The sequence below is a fragment of the Halichoeres trimaculatus genome, unplaced genomic scaffold (genome assembly GCF_033239565.1).
Source record: "Halichoeres trimaculatus isolate MK-OKI-2021-1 unplaced genomic scaffold, fHalTri1.1 fHalTri1_scaffold_6, whole genome shotgun sequence".
In the NCBI taxonomy this organism is placed as follows: domain Eukaryota; kingdom Metazoa; phylum Chordata; class Actinopteri; order Labriformes; family Labridae; genus Halichoeres; species Halichoeres trimaculatus.
The window spans coordinates 16,285,523-16,307,428 of record NW_027437184.1 but is presented as its reverse complement, the minus strand read 5'-3'; the positions used below and the strand labels follow the sequence as shown (position 1 = coordinate 16,307,428).

The following is a 21,906-nucleotide window of genomic DNA, read 5'->3' as shown; positions in this document are numbered from 1 at the left end:
ATACATATCAGCTATTTCCATGTGAAAACTAGCATACTATGCAAGCTGCAAGTATATAATCAATACCCAATAATAACTTGAATATACCAGTTAATTTGGATATTTCAGAACATTGTTCCTCTGGTACCTCTTTAAAAGCTTTGCATGATTTACAGTTTACAAAAACAAAACAAAGTAAAAAATGCCACATTGGTGTTTCATTCATTCATTCATTCATTCATTCATTCATTTTCAGAATGGCTTATCCTGTTATCCTGTTCGTGGGTGGCTGGAGCCTATCCCAGCTGTCAGTGTTTCAGAAAACCCTTATTTCAGCCTCTGTTTGACACTTTGTTTTAACTGCTCCCTCTTTTCAGCTCCCTGTGTCAAAAAAATCCCCTTCCCTCCAGGGATGGGAATTGATAAGATCTTGTCAAAACCGATGCCCTTATCAATATCTGTTGTGCATTTTCTTGGTACAAAAAGTAGCTTTACAGATTTTCTGTGTCAATAACATTTAATTGAGTTTGTACTGTAAGTGAATAAAATGTAATTGGTCCCTGAGTCTGGATATTTCTGGGCATAGTTATACAGAAACAGGTAAAAATTGCACACAGTGTGACGTTGATGTACTGTGTTGTAATATATTAATAAGTCAAGTAGGCCATCTAGTGTCTCAAAGTGGTTATAGCAATGGTTTAAGTTGTTTGGAAGCTTTCCGTAGTTATGAAGTCAGCCATGAGCCTTTCAATTGTCTGTTAGCTTTTGACATTTGAAATTCTCAGTATTTTTTACAAATAGTTGATGTGATATGTTTCTGTGATGAAAGTTGAAATTCTATTCTGAAGCTAGAGTTATACTGATGTATGCTAACTGCTAGCATATCAATGCAGTTTCCCTTATACGTTAGCATCAAGCTTGCGCTATTTTGTTATTTTGGTAAATAAGGTCATTTATACTATTTTGAATGCACTGGATATGAATCTCCTGAAAGAGAGTAATGTAAATTTCTTTATGAAGTCAGTTCTTCAGTAAAACTTCAAGCTGAAAATCCTGAATCAAGAGTTTTCTTGAGAAATGTTATCTAACTGCTAAGCTAAGATAGCTGCAGGCCCGGTGGCTCCAGCACAATGTAAAGAATTGATAAGAGAATCGATAAGGGATTGAAACATATCTTATCGATTCTTAACAGGAACCGGTTTTCGATTCCCACCCCTACTCCCCTCTGATTGGCCAGGCTCCCAGAGGCCTATCAGGAGCAGAGTTATGGGCAGACCTTGGTGTTTGAGGTCTGTCCTTCCAATGTGACACAAACCAGTTGTGTCAGAAGATCTTGTGTTATATCAACTACAGACAGGTTTGAGCAGATAACAGACATATTCAGGGATTTCTACAATCTGTGTGAGTGTAAATCGAACATGACAATGTAAGGGAGAAATGATGGTTAAATTTTGTCTCAACCCATCTGCCTTCTTTTTAGCACCATTACTTTCAGACACTGTAAACTGACAGCAGCATCATGCACACACACTTGCTTAGGGAGCTGTGAAGATTAAGACAGGAAGTGAGGTGGAAATGAAACTAGCAGCTGCTTCCTGTCTTTCCTTGAGTGTATAAGATGTTTTCAAAAATGTTAATGGTGTTTTTGCCTCCTGCATTCCCCTGATGTTACATCTGTGAGCCTGGGGTGTGGGGTACATTTCCAATTTACAACTCTGAGCCGAGCTCCATGAATTCAAACTACTGGGGAGCGTGGAGCTATAAATAGCTCTTCTGCTGGGTGAGACAACAGTGGGTCGACATGCACACAATGAGTGCAGCCGGCACTGTGCGTGCTGCGCCACAGAAACTGAAAACCAGATTGAACGGATTAAGAGAAGGTCTCTTATGATCATCGGTTTGGGATGAGATCCTCCAGACACCGTGGTGTTAGGGAGAAGGAGAGGCAGAGGCCATATGGTGCTGAGGAGGAGAAATGTTCTGTTAGAAAATGTAAATGTTTGTGCTGAAATGTTTACACGTTTGTGTCCACGCCAGAGAGTAACACAGCGTTTCTTTGGCAAAGACAGGAGTGCCTGTGTGTTACAGCTGATTCTTGTGCATGACTTTAAAGGTTCAGAAGTTAGTTTTATATCATTGTTTTATTAAGGACAGAAAAGAGCCCCTTTTCCTTTTTCCTAATCTAGTCTAGTTTTCTATTTTGTTTGAAGGGAAAATAATAGAAAAAAGAGAAAAATTGGAATAATAAACTGTTGAATTATTTGAACATGAAAACACCAATAAGAGAAATTAATTTGATTTTAACTTACATAAAGGAGGGAGGACCCTGTTTTCTGTCTGTTGGTAATGCACACACCTTACATTAAAAAAGGTAAGCAGGTGAACTTTCTGTCAGGTCATTGTTCTGTAAATGTGAAGTTGTATTTTGTGTCTTTCTGTAAAGCTGATCAGCTGTTGGATTTGCTCTCTGGGATTTTTTTTTTTTAAAACTTCTCCTTCTTCTTCGTTGTCTTTTTCGTCTTCCTACTGAACTCTTTCACTTTCCCTTTCTGCCCTAAAACATTTACTCTCAGGTTATTCTGGACTGAGAAAAAAGCCAGGCGGTGACATGTAGACTCAGATGGATGCTTGGAGGAGTTTCGCTGGTAAAGGTAGTTGCTATGGCGACCCTCTCCCTGGGGGCTTCTGCGTGTGTGTGTGTGTGTGTGTGTGTGTGTGTGTGTGTGTGTGTGTGTGTGTGTGTGTGTGTGTGTGTGTGTGTGTGTGTGTGTGTGTGTGTGTGTGTGTGTGTGAGTGTGTGTGTGTGTGTGTTTTCATGGGTGGCAGTAGAAGTCTAAAGGCAGGGCAATTACATGAACAGTGAGAAAGGGGGGAGGTGAATATGTGTTTCCCATGGTTTATGAAGGGTTTAAAAAAAGAGAGTGACAGCAGCGCTGGACCTCAATGTCTAAAAATATTTATTTTCCTTACAAACCTCAGGAGAGGTCTGAGAGCAGGGACGGGGGGAGACGAGACACAGACACATAGAGAAGGAGGACTGGTTAGCTGAAGACTGCTTGGCAGAAATATGCTTCGGCAAAGCTCTTCCACTCATACGTATTGCAGATCAAGCACAAAAACATTTTAAAAAATGTTTTGTTTTTTTATTTAACATACCATATCTTGTGCCAATGTACCAAAAAAGCTCTAAACCCACTAATACCTCTGTATTATTGAAGCTTGTTACATTTAAAACCAAACTTTGTCTTTTAAATTCCACAATGGCTTCCTCTGTTCAAATAAAATACATATTATCGTCCACATTTATTTCTGAGACTTTTTATTTAGTTACAACTAGCAAATACTGGGAGTATATTCACAAAAGTTGAGCATAACATATGCTCAGTTGGATTTTTCATCATTTCCTCAGGCGCTCTGCTCCCATCTCTTTAACTCCTCCTTTCACAAACTGTCATTGATAAGACAACAATTTCAAACTTGGATTCACCCCTTCTTAACTCTCTTTTCCATCAATTTTATCCCAATCTTTGTGAGCTTTGAGCTGTATATCTGAGCCCTCGGACATAGTTTCCCTTCCAAAAAGTGGTTTCTTGGCTGCTACCCTTACCCCCCAAAACATTTTTCCTGATTAGGCCTCTTTGGACCATAGAAGGGCCGACACAGATCTCCACGAAGCTGCCAGATGCTGAGACCAGTACTTGCTGGTCTCTCAAGAAGAAGAAAACTCTCAGAAGTTTCTCATCAGACTTTAAAGACTCCTTGGCCTTCCCCTCTTTTTTGTCCTTGACCTCCACTGATTCTTCAGATTAAATCATATTAGCTAGTACGCCACATCTTGTGGGTCCAGTTTCCTTGCTAACAGCCATTTGAAAACAGCTTTGCTGATAAAAAATGATTTTTGTCAGCCCGTTTCTGTCATCTTTGTCATTTTGAAATTGCAAATTGCAATCAAATTGCAAGGTAGTTTTATACAGTTTTGTGGCTTACATTAACTTTACATGTAGCTCAAACCATCAATTTTTTTTACTGTGTATACATAAATCTAGCATTTTCCAGTTGACTTCCAGAGATTCAGATAGAAAGTGGGAAATAAATAAACACAAATAGGTATATATGGTATATACATGGCCTTTTGTTTTGAAGGAAAAATTAATCTTCTTCTTAAAGTGCATGTCATCAAAATTAATTCCAGCTTGTTTCATAACTAGTTGAAAATGCTCAGTAAATTCCTTCTTTAATTTAGGTACTATTTCTATTTATCTTGAAATTTTGTTCTGATAAGCTCAAACCTCCTTTTTGAAAAGTTATCCAAAGATTTCTCCGCCTGCAGATGCAACACGTTGATCAAGTCACCTCTGAGATCACATGTGATTGATGCACAGGATCAGCTGGAGTGATTTAAGTCTGTCTCTTGTCAAAACTGAAAAACAACTCACCAGCTTTTAGGGATTTCATTTTATATTGTTAGATCCCTTCAACTCAAGTTTCATTTTAGTATTGATTATATATTTCTCTCTATTTCTCTATATTTATGGCTCTCTGAGAGGATATTAACTGTTCATTAAATGGATTTAATTTAATACCGATGCTACTTTATGAACATTATGAAGTTATTCTGAGAAGGGGTACTGTACAGAAAGATTTCAGGATTTCTACAACATATATGTAGTGGTTTGAAAACCTGCCAATGTTTGATCATTGAGCATTGTTGCTTTGTATCCATGTTTAAAATATGGGAAAGCATTATACTCCCTCTTTAGTATCTGTAACAGCTGACAACAGGGCCATGCCTAATAAAGGTGAGCATGTTGCTGAAATTTCCCTTGTTTCCATTTAAGGTGAAACATCATAAACTCTCGTTCAAGACAAAAAAATGTTCCAAAAAGGTAAGAGTCACCTCCTTGGTAACAAAAAAGAAACTAAAAGTTTCTAAAAGTTGCATTTCCACAATTAGCGATGAATTAACACAATCAAAAAATGTGTTTGTGCTGGGGAAACGAATCACATTACAGTATCTGTAGCTTGTTAAGGAAGAGTCCATAGAAAAAAGAGATGTAATCTTTAGCCCTAAACTGTGTTTTCAAGCAGTAATTTTACAGTGAATGTCACAGACATTGTGACTTTACGACATGATGTATCTGTCATTTATGCCCCCTCACTCTAAGAGCTTCTTTACCTCTTTTTAAACAATATATTAAGTCGATTTATGTTGGATGTAAAGAAAGCTTATTGGTTGTTTTCTTGTTGTTTCTTCTGTCAGAAAGGGACTAAGGAAAAAAAGGAAAGTAAGGACTCACAACCTAAAATAACTTTTATTAACTTCACAGTCATTAAAAATCGGGGGGCATATGTTCAAACGGGACAGTGTTTGCCAAGGGGCACTGTGTAAATAGACCCTCATGCACCTGCTGTCTGGCTTAACATACTGAGCATTGGCTGTATAAAACTTTATTAGCTTTTAGCTCAGTCCACCACAACCTTTACAGCAACTCTGTTTCCCAATTTGAAGGAGAGACTTAAAAACAGTGGGCAGGAAATGATAAATAGCAAATGATGGAGTGATAATAAATTCATTGTTGTTGAAGCCAGGTCATGCTGCAGTGTCAGAGCTGCCACGTTTTTCACAGGAGACAGATCTACCTTTAACTTGTATTATATTTGTATTTTATCTATTTCTGGATCAATAAGTCCTGCAGCAGTGGTGAGAGGTCAGTGCTGAGCAACACTTTTTTCAGATGGCATTTAAAGTGAAACCAGCACTGAGGGGGACAGCTTGTACTGTAAGGAGCTGAGCTCACTGCTGGGCGGGGGGGGCAGGGGTTAGTGTGGCTGAATGAAGGGGCAGAAAAATGTTATCGACCTGAAAGTAAGGGGCGTCCAGGAGTCAAGCTACGATATTGACTAGGCAAGCCGAGTAGAGTCGTATCATGCATCAAGGAAAACTACAACTGGGAGGACACACACACACACACACACACACACACACAGACGCAAACACACACACCTCTGCAACGAGGCTGAATTTTTCATGAGGAATGAAAAAATAAATGTTTCATCTAGGTGTGTAATGTAAATTCAATTATGCATTTGATCTTTGATTTACTTTCCTTTGAGGCAGTTTGAATACATCATTAATGAAACAACAGCAGGACTTCAAACTGCTCCCCTGTCAATAAAAACACTAAACATCATGTTGTGGCGTGCAGAACGGGAGGCAAAACAGCTCAGGGTGTTGCGTTCTCTTCTGTGCCGTCATCAATCATCGTCTTCACAAGCTTTTGGAAACATCCTCCTTTTAAGGACACTCAGCCTCAACCTCTGCCTTTGACGCTCTTTACGCCGGTCAGGGAGTGAAAAGGGAGTTAGTAAGATCCAACACTCTGCTTTGAATTTTCCAAAACATTTCTTGATGTTTGCTTTGTGTTGCCTCCACAATCTGACTTGCCTGACAAAGTTCCTTGGACTACTTGAAGACAGTTTCTGTCACATAATCTGCCAGCTTCTTATTCTTGATGCTTTCCCATAAATACCACAAAAATATTACTGTGGAAAAATACTATTCCCAGCTGACCATCGCCTGCCAGAACAAACAACAACAAGCCTGGACGACGACTCACAGTATGAGCCTTTAGCCTCATTTACATCATCTGGATTCATCTCCCTCTCCTCAGGCTCTATTTTTAGACCTTTGCTTTGCACTTTTAATGCTTGAAGGACAGAATTGTCTGGGTTTCAAAATTTAGCATTCAGTTGCCTAGCAACAGTGGTCTCCGAAGGCGGGTCACACCGTCTCCATCTTGTTAAGCAGCATAGGGATGAAAAGAGAGGAAAAGCGAGAGCCTGGGGCTGAATGTTACCGTGCTATCCCCGAGATAATATCCCGCAAGGCTCAGGCCTGGCTCTTTAATCACACTACAGATTATGCAATCACTGCCAGGCGGCCTGCTGAGGAAGAGGCAGCAGCCTGAGCCTGGACTCACTGCTGGGTCTCATACTACCTGTCCAGCCTTTGTTCTACCACTCGTCTCCAGTGTCTTACCACAGAGAAGGATCCAGCCTGCAGTACACCGGCGTCTTTGACAAAGATAATGAGGGAGATCTGTTTGCAAAGCAGAAACTCAATAAAGGTTAAGTGTGTTATCAGGTAGAAAGACACAAACAGCTGTGTGGAGCAAATGGAGCAGAGGTAGAGACAGAGACACTGAGTCTCGTTTTCAGGCTTAAGTGTGGAAAAAAAAAAGATTTAATGAGGTATCACAGAAGAGGATGTGTAGACAGCAAGGTGCCTGTATCGTGTCAATTTCCAGGAAGTGTCAAATCAGTCATCCCTGAAGTATGCCCAAGGGTTTATTTTTACAGTCCCAAAGCTCTGGACTCAATCGTGTCCATGCAGGTGTATCTCTACATCTCAAAGAAATTCTTTTTTCTTCTTCTTAAGCCATTTAATGGTTTGAATATGCTCTGTAAGAACTCTAAAACTTAAAGCATACACAACATGACACTGTGAAACAAGGAAATAAATCTAGTTCATACAAAGCCAATACCTGCATGTGAGAGTGACACTGAATGCAGTCTTGACCATGTAAGGAGGCAGACGCAGGAGATGAATCAAACCCACAGATCATATTAGATCCACTATGTCACAATGTATTGGTCACGGGGTGAACTCCTCATGTCTATATATGTAATCTTACTTAGTTATAACTATTGCGTGTACTATACTCAAATTTACAATCTCCACTCGATTTAACTTGTGAGAATGCAAAAACATATAAAAACAATCTTTTTTTATAATTGTTCATTCATTCAGGCATTAAGGGGTTAATAATACCAATTTACAAACCCCCAACCATGAAATACAGCAGCTACTACAGGTAAGTGATAAGTGATGGTGTGAAGTGGTAAGAGGTAAGTGATATTCACGTTAGCTTTTAATTTATACTGAACTGTTTTCTCCTTTTAATGAGCATAATGATCTCAAAGCGTAGTCAACTTATTATGTGCTCCTCATAGGTGGTGCGGCCAAATCAACCCCCCCCCCCCCCCCACACACACACACACACACACACACACACACACACACACACACACACACACACACACACACACACACACACACACACAAACACACACACACACACTCACATACACACCATAAACAAAACCTGAATAAAGTGTATTTGCTGAATTACCCCTAAGGCTCATCCTTTGTTGTGCATTTGGTGTTTTTATTCTGAAATCACAGCATACCATGGTCTATCTGTGCAATAAAAAACAATGTTTTGTGTTTGTTTTGTTTTTTGTTTTTATCCTCTGTGAGGCACTTTGCGTTGCACAAGTGCATGAAAAGTGCCATATACAAAAAAATAAAGTTGAACTTGAAGCTGTAACACTAGATGACCAAATCCCCAGATATCTGCTCCAGCACTAACAGAGACTGAAGAGACCTCTGTTACACTTCACTTCCAAAAGTGACCACTTTTTTGTTTTTTATTTAATTTAGTTTAGTTATAAAGGAACCATGTACAATATTTAACATTAATGTCACCATTTGATGCATTGTAACACAGTTAGCTTACAGCTAATTTACATCTGCAGTCCTTTGGGGTCACAATTAAATCATTTCTTTGTTGTAAAACAAACATATGCCTCCACCCCCAACACACACACACACACACACACACACACACACACACACACACACACACACACACACACAGACATATTGTAGTTCAAGTTAAAAGCAGTTCTATAAAATCAGTGGTATATAGCAATCTTTAAAAGAAGATATCCTTGTGGATTCATTGGAGTTCACTGACCGGAAGTTGACAAACTGACACAGTGGAGGCAGGGCCAAACCATTTACAATTTAATACACAAGACGTAAATTTGAAAACATCCTAAAGTCCTAAAAACTCAAAAGATATTGTTCCGCCGGTATCCTGCAGTGGTGGTATTGTATTGATTTTCTGTCTGATATCTTTAGGGTTTGTTTATAAAGAGACTTCAGTGGTTTAATGACTATCTCCCCAGCCTGGCCCCAGCATGTAATACAGTCTGACACATGGGAAAGGATCATAGGATGCATAAAAGTCTTGGCTGCATTCACTGAAAGGCAGATTCTTAAATGTTTAAATTTTGCCAAATTGTATTTGATGTTTCTGTCTCCCAAAGTGGGCCAACTCCCATGAGAGCCCAAACAAAAGATTACAACTTCAGACTTTTCGGGGTTGAATTTGTTTCATTCACACATCTCAGTCATAATTATTGAGGGGTTCAGTAAACGTGACAGGCCAGTGATACACCGTTAGCTGAACTTTATCTCTGAAGGTGTCATTGATGACTTCCACAGATGTTTTTCCTTCATTAAGAATGTATTGGGAACAGAATGGTAGGGCCAAGTCGTCCCATTGCTGGGTTAGGATTGGTGGTAGTAACTGAGGCCTTACAAAGATGCCACAGGATGACTGTGAGCTGTTACAGCAGGCAGCCAGAGCTGTGCATGTGTAGGCATGCATGTACGAGTTCTTCTGTGTATATATGAAGCTACCACTCTGTGTTTTCCTTTCATGCTTCCACAACACCAAAGCACAATGTGAAAGCAGACACTGGAGCACCAACACTACAACACTGAAGGGTGAATATAACTGGCCTGTTCACAGTTCACCTACAGGGGGAGAGGCAGAAGTCTCTGATACACTCTGCCGTCTTTGTTTACCTGCACATGCCACACATGAGCACTGATAAACATATCTAGCCTTACATAGATTTTATAACTAGGCTAGACAAGATAAAAAGATCACACATGGTAGATCTTATTTTATGTTGCTGCTGGGGAATTATATAAGAAAAGGGTTGTTGTTAATTACTGTTTGCTTATCTGGAAGTAAGGACGGCAGATTCAGTACATACTGTGTTAAGAAGTTTCTTTGAAAAAGGGCAATAAGGGTCCCTTTATATAAAGAAATCCTTTATATACGAATAAATACTATTTAGCTACTACCCAGGACCTTGAATGGGATACACAGGAGATAATGGATTAATAGACAGGCGGATATTTAGCTCCAACCATAACATTGTGGAGATCATTCAGCAGCTAATAAATCAGCCATGGGCAAAGACTGAGAAGCTCTGATAGCTCTAAATTTGCCAGTCTTTTCATGCTCTCCAGTGCCAAGCTCTTGTCCAAACATGGTCAATTCTTGTTCAGAAAAAAACAAGTTTTTGTTTTTACCTCCGCTACGGGGGTTTTGTTTTTGTGAGAGTTGGTCTGTTTGTCTGTGAACAACATAACTCAAAAAGTAAGGAACAGATCTTGATGAAATGTTTAGAAAATGTTCATAATGGGATAAGGAAGAAGTGATTAAATTTTGGATATGATCCTGATCACTGTCTGGATCCAGGATTTTTTTAAAGGATTATTTATCATTGTGAGATAGGGCTGTTTTTACCTTAAGTGTGTAGAACTCCATGATAAATGGTTGGATTGCTTTGAAAAACAATACAAGACAAGGTTACCATAATTTCTGACAGATGTAAAAGTATGATCCAGATCCTGCCAATATTCTGGATTCTGAGATCTGGAATATGAAATATGTACTGGGTCATCATAATTTTCAACACTGTCTGGTAACAAACGTACAAACCTGTAACTGACACTAAATTGTAGCTGACAGTCTGAAAGGGAGTATAACATTAAAGTAGAACTAAAGTGTTGCGTGACAATCACAATATGCTTGGTGGAGGTCTGTGCTCACTGAGTGCTTTTCCAGTTTTTGTTTATTTCATGTTTTATGAGTTATATGTCAGTCTGTAAAATCTTGAACTTTTCCTGATGGTTGTGGCGAGTGAAACCTTTTTGAGACTTTGTACACAGAAGGTTTAAATGATCTTCTGCTGCCACATGAATATGTTTTTGCATGCATTGTTATGTCACCGAAGTGTTTAACTCTATAGCATAAGCGTTGAATTATTCATCATATATGTACTGCGTATAAGTAGAGAGAGCACACCGCAGGTGGTATTTAGGAGTGTGCTGCTAACAGGCTATTTCCATGGTATTATCATAAATAGATTTGCATGCACTTTTGTGACAATGCCCCTGGAATTGTGCCTGACAGCTACTGTGCAGTTTGCATACAATACAGCACAGAGACAGACCGTTCGATGTTAGCACAGTAATGGAGTAAATGCAAATGACCTGAAGCTACAGCACTGTATCGTCAGTAAAGCAGATAATTTTCATTAAGCAGCCAGGTTATTTTAGCTTCTCTGTGCTATTATCTACACCCAACAATAAAGAGCTTTCCTCTCTATCTGAATTTGTTATAATAAAACTGTCAGTGGTGATGAATGAGGCTCATGTCAGCCATGCAGCAATCAGCCTTAAAACCAGAGCAGCAGAGGGCTGATTGCAGCCGCAGATTGTCGGCATGTTCCAGTTACAATTTCATGAAGAGCAGTTTCAATCCTTTCAAACTATTTAGCTAACAAGCATGCTTAGAAATCAAATTTATAAAATTGAATCTGACTCTCAGTCCAGCAGCCTCATCTCAAACATCTCCTTCAGTCACTGGCTACACTCTCCTGTCGACGAACACACATGACCTTTCAGTTCACCTGCAGGGAAGAGGCACAAATCTCTGGAACACTCTGCCTTCTTTGTTTACCTGTACATGCCACACATATATATGTCAAGCCTTACATAAACTTGACAACTAGGGTAGACAAGATAAAAACATAAAAACATCAGTCTACAATACAACTCACCCAACGTTTTTTATCAGCACAACTGGTTATGAGGTTTTATCACTGCACTATCTCCACTGCTGTATTGGACTGCGTCAGATTAAGCTAGGTGTATGACAATATGACAGCAATATGATCAGCACTGTTACATCATTTTATGACCAATCTCTATCAGACAGACATTTGTGACATGCCTGTCAGGCTGTTTTGTTGTGTTTTCTCTTTCCTTCCTGTGCTCCCAGTTCATTTCTTGTTTGTTTTTTTTGTTTGTTTTTTTTAATTTTGGGTTAAAGTGTTCTTTTGTTTTTCTTAGGAAGTGATACTCTTCTCTTTTTAAATATTTTGATGCTTGTTTTATGTCGCCCATTTGTCTTAGTTTCTTGATGAAACTTTGCTTATGCCTAGTATCTTCCCATTTACCCTGGGTGTCATTTGTTTTTTATCATCACTCACCTTCATTCCCTAACCACCCTTGGAGAAAACAACCAATTGAATTGGCTAAAAAAATATATTCCATTTGAATTCTAACAGAAAACATCACATATCACAACACATACTGACATTTTGATGTTATATCATTGTATACTGGCCACTTTATTAGGAACATCTGTCCAACTGCTCGTCAACACAAATTTCTAATCAACCAATCACATGGCAGTAACTAATTGCATTTAGGCTTGCACATGGTCAAAACAATCTGCTGCAGTTCAAACCGAGCATCAAAATGGGAAAGAAAGGTGATTGAAGTGACTTTGAACGTGGCAGACAGGCTGGTCTGAGTATTTCAGAAACTGCTGATCTACTGGGATTTTCACCAACAACCATCTCTAGGGTTTACAGAGAATGGTCCCAAAAAGACAAAATATCCAGTGAGCAGCAGTTCTGTGGGCCAAAATACCTTGTTGATGCCAGAGGTCAGAGGAGAATGGACAGACTGGTTCGAGCTGATAGAAAGGCAACAGTAACTCAAATAACCACTCGTTACGGCTGAGGTCTGCAGAAGAGCATCTCTGAACACACAACACGTCCAACCTTGAGGCAGATGGGCTACAGTAGCAGAAGACCACACCGGGTGACCCTTCTGTCAGCTAAGAACAGGAAACTGAGGCTACAATTCACACAGCAACACCAAAACTGGACAATAGAAGATTGGAAAAACATTGCCTGGTCTGATGAGCCTGGATTTCTGCTGAGACATTCAGGTGGTAGGGTCAGAATTTGGCATCAACTTAAAAGCATGGATCAATCCTGCCTTGTATCAACGGCTCAGGCTGACATTGGGCCCCTTAGTACCAACTGAGCATGGTTTTAAGTCCACAGCCACAGAATTGTTATTGACCATGTCCATCCCTTTATGAGCACAGTGTACCCATCTTCTGATGGCTACTTCCAGCAGGATAACGCTCCATGTCATAAAGCTGGAATCATCTCAGACTGGTTTCTTAAACATGACAATGAGTTCACTGTACTCAAATGGCCTCCACAGTCCTCAGATCTCAATCCAATAGAGCACCTTTGGGATGTGGTGGAACGGGAGATTCTCATCATGGATGTTCAGCCCACAAATCTGCAGCAACTGTGTGATGCTATCATGTCAATATGGACCAAACTCTCTAAAGCAGGGGTGTCAAACTGATCCAGTAAAGGGCCACTGTGGCTGCAGGTTTTCTTTCCAACCAAGCAAAAACACACCTGACGCAAATCATTCAATCAATCAACTGGATTGTCTTTACATGGTTCATTTGTTGGATCAGGTGTGTTCTTGCTTGGTTGGAATGAAAACCTGCACCCACAGTGGCCCTTTACTGGATCAGTTTGACACCCCTGCTCTAAAGAATGTTTCCAGTACCTTGTTGAATCTATGTCATGAAGGATTAAGGCAGTTCTGAAGGCAAAAGGGGGTCCAACCCCGTCGTAGCAAGGTGTACCTAATAAAGTGGCCTGTGAGTGTAGTTATTGTTGTTATTTCATGCTTCTTTCTAACACTGAACAAAATCTGTAGGCAGTATTGGAGAGAATCTACTTGTGTGATCTCAAGAAGAAAAGGAAACTATCTAGGTGAGAGAGAGACTCACCTGCCCGAGGCTGATCCAGAGTCTGGTTGTCTGAGTTCTCCTGCATCAGCCTGCGAGTCCATCGCGGCGTCTCATCGTTCACACCCGGCAGGAACACAGAAGACTCAGCCTCTGTTAGAAAACAACATCTTAGACACTTCATGGCAAAACCAGTGAGCTTTTTTAATAGAAGAGAGCTCACACACACAATATCCTCAGAAACAAATCTTTGGCCTTTGATTCAGCAGTGGGTAAAAATGTTATTTATAACTAGATCACTATTGCTGGATTAGTGGCTTTTTCTTCACTCGTAGAACAAAAAATAACCATCAACTGTTGTCACTAAAGCTAAAAATAACACATATTACCCTTTCAACTTTTCATTTGTGAGATTTGCCTAATTTTCTCTGTATGAATGCAAACCAAGGATCTCCCAGTTAATGTCCCATTTTCTTTTTTTTTAACACATGGCATTCAAGGTGAAGAATTCTGGCATGTTTTGTGAGGACAACAAGGTTGTAGACCTAATCAAATACACAAAGTTAAACACCAAGCTTATCAAAGTTAACAAGATGCCTAAAGCATGATTGCAAAAAACACAATGAGCTGTTTATTGTACAGTTAATTGTCAAAGTATTTGATGGAATGAACAACAAAAACTGAGGTCACTGTTGATTTTCTGTTTATCACTTACTTTAATTATCCCTACAGAAGGACGGTGCAATCAACAGACACCATCTTTTTATTTATACAGCCTCCAACCAAAATAATCTATTCCATATTAAGGCAGTTTTAAATTACAACGTATACACTTATCTTCAGAAAATCCTCTAAGTATTGTTGTTGCATTTTTCCCATGCAGCAGTTGTCTCCAGAGTTATTCTTGACCCAGCAGACTGTGGCCTCATGTTTCTGGCTCAGAGAGATAGCGGCTTGTTCAGTAATACAGCCCATGCTGCCGTCAGCTGTCCTCAGCCATCAACTCACACATCTTTATGGTGTTTATTTCAGCTCTGGATTTCATTCCTCGATAGATAATCTCTGTGTGGGTATCAGATTTTACAGCTCAACTATGGAGGCATCTGAGGAAAACTCCCCACAGATTGAACTGTCTCATCACCTCTTCAACAGGAAAAAAATACAGATTTCCTCCATCACCCACAGAGGTTTTTGCACCAAGTGCAGAGAAGATAGTGAGGTGGTTATTACACTTTGTACTCTACACTGTCCTCTCATTCAAGAGGCAGCTTGGTGTCTGATGCATTTGGTGATTGCCAGGCGCTGTAGAGTCCCTTTGTACCTTACAGCTCAATGAGCCCATTTCACAAGGGCGGAGGTTCGTGGTTGAGAGGAGACGTGAAGGCTTTCATGTCGAGGCATCAAGAGCAGCCCCACTCATTGGAAATTCAAAAAGGGTTTCAGAGCAGGGGAATCATTTTCACACCTAGAACTGGGAGCAGGCCCCAGTACACAACCACATCATGCAGCATTGGAAAAGGAAACCTAAAATATGTAATGTCGATTGTGTAACATATTCAGTTTGTATTCTAAAGACTTGCACTTGATTCACTTCTAGATATATCAGACATAGAAAATGGATTATGGTACTAACGCCCGACCTTTGGCTTTGTATAGAAAAAAATGACACAAGACCCTGAGCCACGTAAACAAAGAACAAGTCAAAACTAAAGACCAAAGTGTGTGAAAACCACAACAAGATCAAGGCTTTAAGAGAAGTAAAGACCACGGACTGCTTATTGATACAACAAGCCTTCATCTCCTCCCATCATGAGATATGACACCAAAGTGCCACCTCGATGGGCGCTGACATAAGGGGCGAAGATTCTCCCAGACGCAATGTGATTGACGTCACACATCTTCCACTAAACACCTTTTTAACTTGGTGAAAAAGCCAACGATCCCTCGGTTTGGTACAATCCACATTCCTCCTCTACCCAGCTAATCCAGAGAGATCTGCCGCAAGAACTGTCAACCATCTTTTGAACATTACATACTGAAGTAAAATAAGTACTTACATTATAAATCATGTATCTACTACCTATGAAGTCATAAAGTATGTTTAGGGAACATTTAATTGACTTGTACTGTGACTTTTTAGCGTGACCCAAGTTACATTTGTTATAATGAAGGAGCTGGGCTTCAGGACCTTTGCTTCAGCCAATCAACAGAGCCATCTGTGAAGTAGATTGCTGTTGTCCTGTTCATTGTTTTACACAGTCTTTGATGACACCCTGCACTGATCTGACAGAAGCCCATTTCCACAAAACCACATGCAGTAAGAATATTTTAAAACTACAAACGAGATAATAGTTGACTTTTCAGGACATTTGGCATTAAATCACAGAACTTTTAAAAAATAAGAAAGCAAATTTCCAAAGTTGTATTAGGATACAATCCAAACAGCTCTTTGTCTGATGATATCAAGATACAGTAAAAAAAAATCCCAAAGAAGACCAAAGCCTATTAAGTCTTGAGGCAAATCGACCAATCTTGAGCTCTACAACAGTGCAAGACAAATGGCCTCATCTGCGAAGGTGAAATGTCATCCCAGAAGACACCTATTGTACCTTGAATGTTACAGTAATGACTGTTTAAAATTAATAGACTGCTTGAAATGTACCACAGAAAGTCCTTATTCACTGTACTCGCATTTTTAAACTCAATCTATTTGTTATTCGTCTCCAAGACAGTTGCCACTACAAAAGCCAGACTTTGATTCCATTCAGGCCTTTATATCTTCCAGTGTGTTTGGCGCTGGTGCAGCTAACACTAAACAGTCTTTCTCCCAGCAGCAGTCGAGCAGCTGAGAGCCTAAACAAAAGTGACACTTGGTCCTATAGCTATTTATCCCTTTTTCTTTATGTTTAACTTCATGAATGTGTAGACAGTGAAAGTCCAGGCGTGCCAACCAGAAAAAAAATAAAACCAGAAAACTGAATTTAAGTAAACACGAGGAGGCTGCTTATAATTTTTGTGATTCATGGTGTGTAATTTCCACAGCTACAGTGACTGTTCCTCTAGATAATATCTGCCGAATGTCTATAATGTAAATACAGAAAAAATGGGTTACAGAGGGATCTGTGGTGACTGCTGTTGAAACATGAGATGTGGTGTTTGTATGGAAATATCTTAATCCTGCTGCCACATTCCTCAAAATAAACAAGCTGGATGAGTGAAGAGAGGAGTGTAAATACTGTAATTCATAATTCATCTTTTAGTCAATTGTCACTATAATAAAGACTTTAGGACAGATTCATGCTGAAGTTTTGAAAAAGTCAGAATCCCAGCCATATGTCTTGTTGAAACATGCTGTGAATAAACACCAAATGGTGTCACTTCTTCACTTTAATTAGAGCCTTTTTGAAATATAACAAGACTCAGAGGAAGAAAGTTCTTTAATCATCACAAGACAAAAGCCTCTGTCAAGAATTTATTTTCTTCAGGAAAGTCAAACCACAGTTGTTTCTGTATGTAGCAGAAACAAGACATCTGATCCTGTCAATCACACGTCGACTGGACAGACCGGCTTGCTTTGGTCTTACCTCAAACACTTTCACCACCTTCACACAGAGAGACTGCAGTCTGTGCTCTTTAGTGGTAAGGCAGGCAGGCACATCGAAATCTGAGTCCTTTTACCTACTGCTTCAGTCTTCAGCTCCGGCTCTTTTTAGATAACAGTGCAGTCCACTGACAGTCAGTTTGAGATTGTTAAGATTGTAAATGTCATGTTGCAGTGAACAGAGAGCTTATCAATTTTAGATCTGATCTGAAGTGAGATTCAAACCACTCTTTTTAAAAACCACTGATATAGACAAATGAAGATATAACCCTAATTCAGCATTAGAGATTATTATTACCTCCGCCAGGGAGGTTGTGTTTTTGGAAGAGTTTGTCTGTTTGTTTGTCTGTGAACAACATAACTCCAAAAGTAAGGAACAGATCTAGATGAAATTTACAGGAAATGTTCAAAATGGGATAAGAAAGAAGTGATTAAATTTTGGAGGTTATCCAGATCACCGTCTGGATTCAGGATTTTTTTAAATGATTCTTTATCATTGTGATATAGGGCCATTTTCACCATATGTGTATATAACTCCACGATAAATGGTCAGATTGCTTTGCAAAACAATACAAGACAAGGTCACAATAATTTTTGACGGATGTAAAGGTACCAGATCCTGGCAATATTCTGGATACTAAGATCCAGAATATGAAATGTGTATTGGGTCATCACAATTTTCAACAGTCAGGTAACAAATTATCGTACAAACCTGCAACTAACACCAAATTGTAGCAGACAGTCTTCTGAAAGGGAGTAAAACATTAAAGTAGGACTAAAGTGTTGCATGACAATCACAATTTGCTTGGCGGAGGTCTGTGCTCTCTGAGTGCTTTTCTAGTTGTCTATTAGTGGAGGCCCGTCGTGTAAAGATCTAACATTCAATTCATCTTCATTTCTCATTTATTCCGCTTTAATGGCACAAATGTTAATGTTAAACAGAAACCACAACAAAACCAGAAACCAGTGGGTGTCTAATGCTGCAGCGTCTATCATATCAGAGGGTATTACAGATGAAATGAGGTACTCGCACCCTAAGTCTGGGATTCCAATCAAAGCATTATTCATTTAGCTAGATTTAGTTTCTAGTTTGACTTTCCTGCCTTAAACTTCACAGTTAAGCTCTCTAAACTCACTGCCACATTCAGTGTCATAACAGGCATTAGACCGAACAAATCTCTGAAAAGCCATCGAAGCACCACCTCTCAGACAATGTTAGAAACAAACAGCAGCAGCTAAACAGACCAGTGTTTTCTTCAGAAGTTACTGAGAGCAAAACCAGGACTTAAGAGTGAATGTCTGATTGACATTAATCAGGAGTGCACAGACTTGACATTGATGTTTCTTTGTGGGTGTGATCAGAAGATACTGTTTCCTAGGACGTATGAAATTTAAAAAGCACAGTATACTTCCTGTTTGTTTCCACTGCTCCTAAACGGCCCAAAAAGGGAGCACAATTCAGAACATTTTTTTGACCATTTAAACAGATCCAAGGAAATAAAAACTGAAAATGGGACAATATTTCCAAACTTTCCTAAATACTTCACTTCAGTTAATTTGGTGTGGTGTTAAAAATGAATATGAAAAGGAATATGTGTGTCAGTTTTTACCAGTGCTGCTGCTTCCATGGCTTGTACAGAAAAGCTAGCTTGGAGAAAAAATGTTGGCTTTAACTTCACAAACATGTAAAACATTTGTTAGATTGGATGAGCAGTGTTATAAGTTATCAATTAAACTGTTTCATTGTTTTTTTCTTAGAATTTTCACAAAGCTTTCTTTTTGCAAGCCTCTAATGTTCAATGCTGTCTTTACATATTTTGTGTCTTGGAGACTGCTGTTATTGCAATGCTGTGTTTTTACCAACACCCAATCTAATGTTCATCCTCCAGAATCAGATTTACTGTTTAATGATAGTTAAATGATTGTTGGAACCACAGATCCATAAAAGGCTCTTCACACAGTGACATTCAGAATGATATAGTGTGTGTTTTATTTACTGAGTACTGTGTCAGTAACCTTCCTGTCAGTATTAAAATTAGCAGGCCACATTCTTTGTTTAGTGCTTTTAAATGTTTAGTTTTGGATTGGCTGTGTGTGTGTCCTGTAAAAACAAAATATGAAAAACACTTGGTTGTTGACACACTCACATATTTAAATGAAGTATTAATGTTCATGATCAGGTTTGTTTTCCAGGATACTATGCATGTGGTCTGAAACCAAAGAGTAAACCAAATGCTCCCTTTTAAATATTCATATCATCAAAACGGGCAGTGATTGCAGAAAAATGGAAGAGTAGTGCTGAAGCAGCTGATTAGTGTGACAATGTGTGACCACCCAGATACAGGTGATGAGAGAATAATGAGCTGTACAGAGGGCAAGATGTCAGGTACACTGCAGCGAAATGCATTGGTTAAGTATCTTATTCAGACGTATTGATGAAATAAAATTAAAAAAGAATGACTTCTGGCTGTTCATAGGGCTGTGAATTAATTTTTGATATCACATTTAATTAAAATATAATGTAAAAGAACATGTGCGGAGAAATGGGGTCTTGGTGCACCTGAATCAAAATAAAATCCAATCCATTTGTTTAGAATACACAAGACCACACAATCTGCATTGGTAGTACTGAACTTGTGACGTACCAGGTCTTTTAAGCTAAAGCCACTCTGAGGATTGGTGAGGGGTCAGTGCACGGGGAAATCAGAAAACCAAGTTTTGCATTTACACTAACATGTTCACAAAAATCAGTCCTTAGCATGGTTTGTAATGCTCATAGACAAAAAATAAAATCCTCTTTGTATGCATGTAGAATTGAGAACAACCTTTAACTGGACTTCTCCCTGGTGATTGGATTTATTCATGCCACAGTTTGAGTCTGCATCTGCTTTATGTAATCAACAACCTGTCACCTTCCTGCAGTGTGAACATGATGACAGAAGCTGGGAGATGGCTCGTAGAATATTAAACTTAAAGTATTCAGGTATTTACAACCAAGCCCAAGGTGTACTGCAGGCAGATTAGGGCAGATTTATATCTTTGGAGAAAAGGTTTTTAATGGCAGAGTGCTTTTATTGTATGAATTTTACTTTTCTATTCTGCAACCACATTTTTATTTGTATTTAAAGTTAAATGCCATTAGGTTGACTTTTTTTCTGTAATCACAGATCTTAAATGAGACAGCAAAACTTGCCAATAGGAATATTTGAATTTCTACACCATATTTTGTTCAGCAGGGAGATTTTTTTGCTTCAGATGGAGAAGGGACACTGCATAGCCTGAGGACAAGCATTCTCCAGCATTTTCTACAAACAAATGCTAATTGTAAGACTAATTACCATTGTATGTGGACCTTCTTCAAGATTTGAATATCTTAATATTGTAGACACATGCGTTTTTAGCCAAATCTATGATCCAAATGACCCTCATTCGATGCTTGAAGAAGAAACAATTTTTAACTCAGCATCCAGCCTAATAATAAGAATCAGAAGAGCTTATTTCTGCTTTAACTTATCTTTTATCATGACTTTATCACTTCAACAATGATTTGTATTGCGTGTACTATTTACTTATCAGTGTTTTTTGTTTGTGTTTTCATAAATAAATGTGATATAATTTTCATCGTAAATATGAAGCCAAAGAATGTCGTAGTAATTTCTGTGCATGAATGCACGCGAGCAGGCGCGCGCAGCCTGTAATATCTATATTAAGGTCTCACCTGGTGCCTGGATGACCTGCGCGAGCCAAACGACAGCGAGCAGCCCGACTCCACAGCAGCAGAACCGCTGGAAGGGCCGCCGGCGCCTCCCCGCTGCTCTCATTCCTCAGCCGGCCACATACCCGCCACCAAAAACATCTGTTGCTCTCTTCCTGACACTTGTTTCACACTTTCTCTCCGCGAGCTGCTCCGAACAAACCAACACACAACCTCAAGCAGCAGCAAGCGACTTCTTTGCCAAGTTGTGTCAAAAAGGTTTCCTCAAAGACCAGCCTGGTTCCCCCCTCCAGACTTAGAGCAGACTCTGTGCTGCTTCAGTCCGACAAAGCTCGGGGTCTCGTAACCAAAGTCCTCTGCGTTCATGTGTTCAGCCTGAAAGGTCGACAGCAGATCCCACAGTGGGCTTCAGCAACAGGAGGCGACATGCTCTGAGACCTGTGTGTGCCTCTCTCCCTTCCTCTCTTTCTTTTCCCCTCTTTCTCTCTCTCTTCTCTCCTCCCCCAAGTTTGACCAGCAGGCGGCGACACACTCAGCAGTCTTCGTTTCGAGGAAAAAGGAAAGATAGAGTGTATGAACTATACAATACAATACAATACAATACAATACAATACAATACAATACAATACAATACAATACAATACAAGGGGTGGACGACGATAAGGGAGCACCTGTGACATTACAGAGGTGTCAATTTCTGGTCCCACCTGGTCCCAGCGCTTCATCACATTTTCCATCTCTTCCCAATTTTGAGACACCTAATTAAATGTTGGTTAGTTAAACACACCTGGTCCAGCCAATTAAGCATGATGAGAGAAGGAGACAGGTGT

The 21,906-nt window shown here is 39.5% G+C and overlaps 1 protein-coding gene across 1 annotated transcript in view; it reads right to left on the bottom strand.

Annotated features, from left to right (window-relative positions):
• LOC141792032 (sodium/potassium/calcium exchanger 3) overlaps window positions 1–21,563 on the bottom strand; it is a 31,670-nt gene extending 10,107 nt beyond the window's left edge. The window contains exons 1-2 of the mRNA XM_074672783.1: window positions 21,080–21,563; window positions 13,803–13,913 (exon numbers count right to left, since the gene is read on the bottom strand). Coding sequence (XP_074528884.1) covers window positions 13,803–13,913; window positions 21,080–21,182 — 214 coding nt within the window. The 5' untranslated portion in view covers window positions 21,183–21,563. The remainder of the gene's footprint in view (window positions 1–13,802; window positions 13,914–21,079) is intronic.
• Window positions 21,564–21,906: the final 343 nt, after the last annotated feature.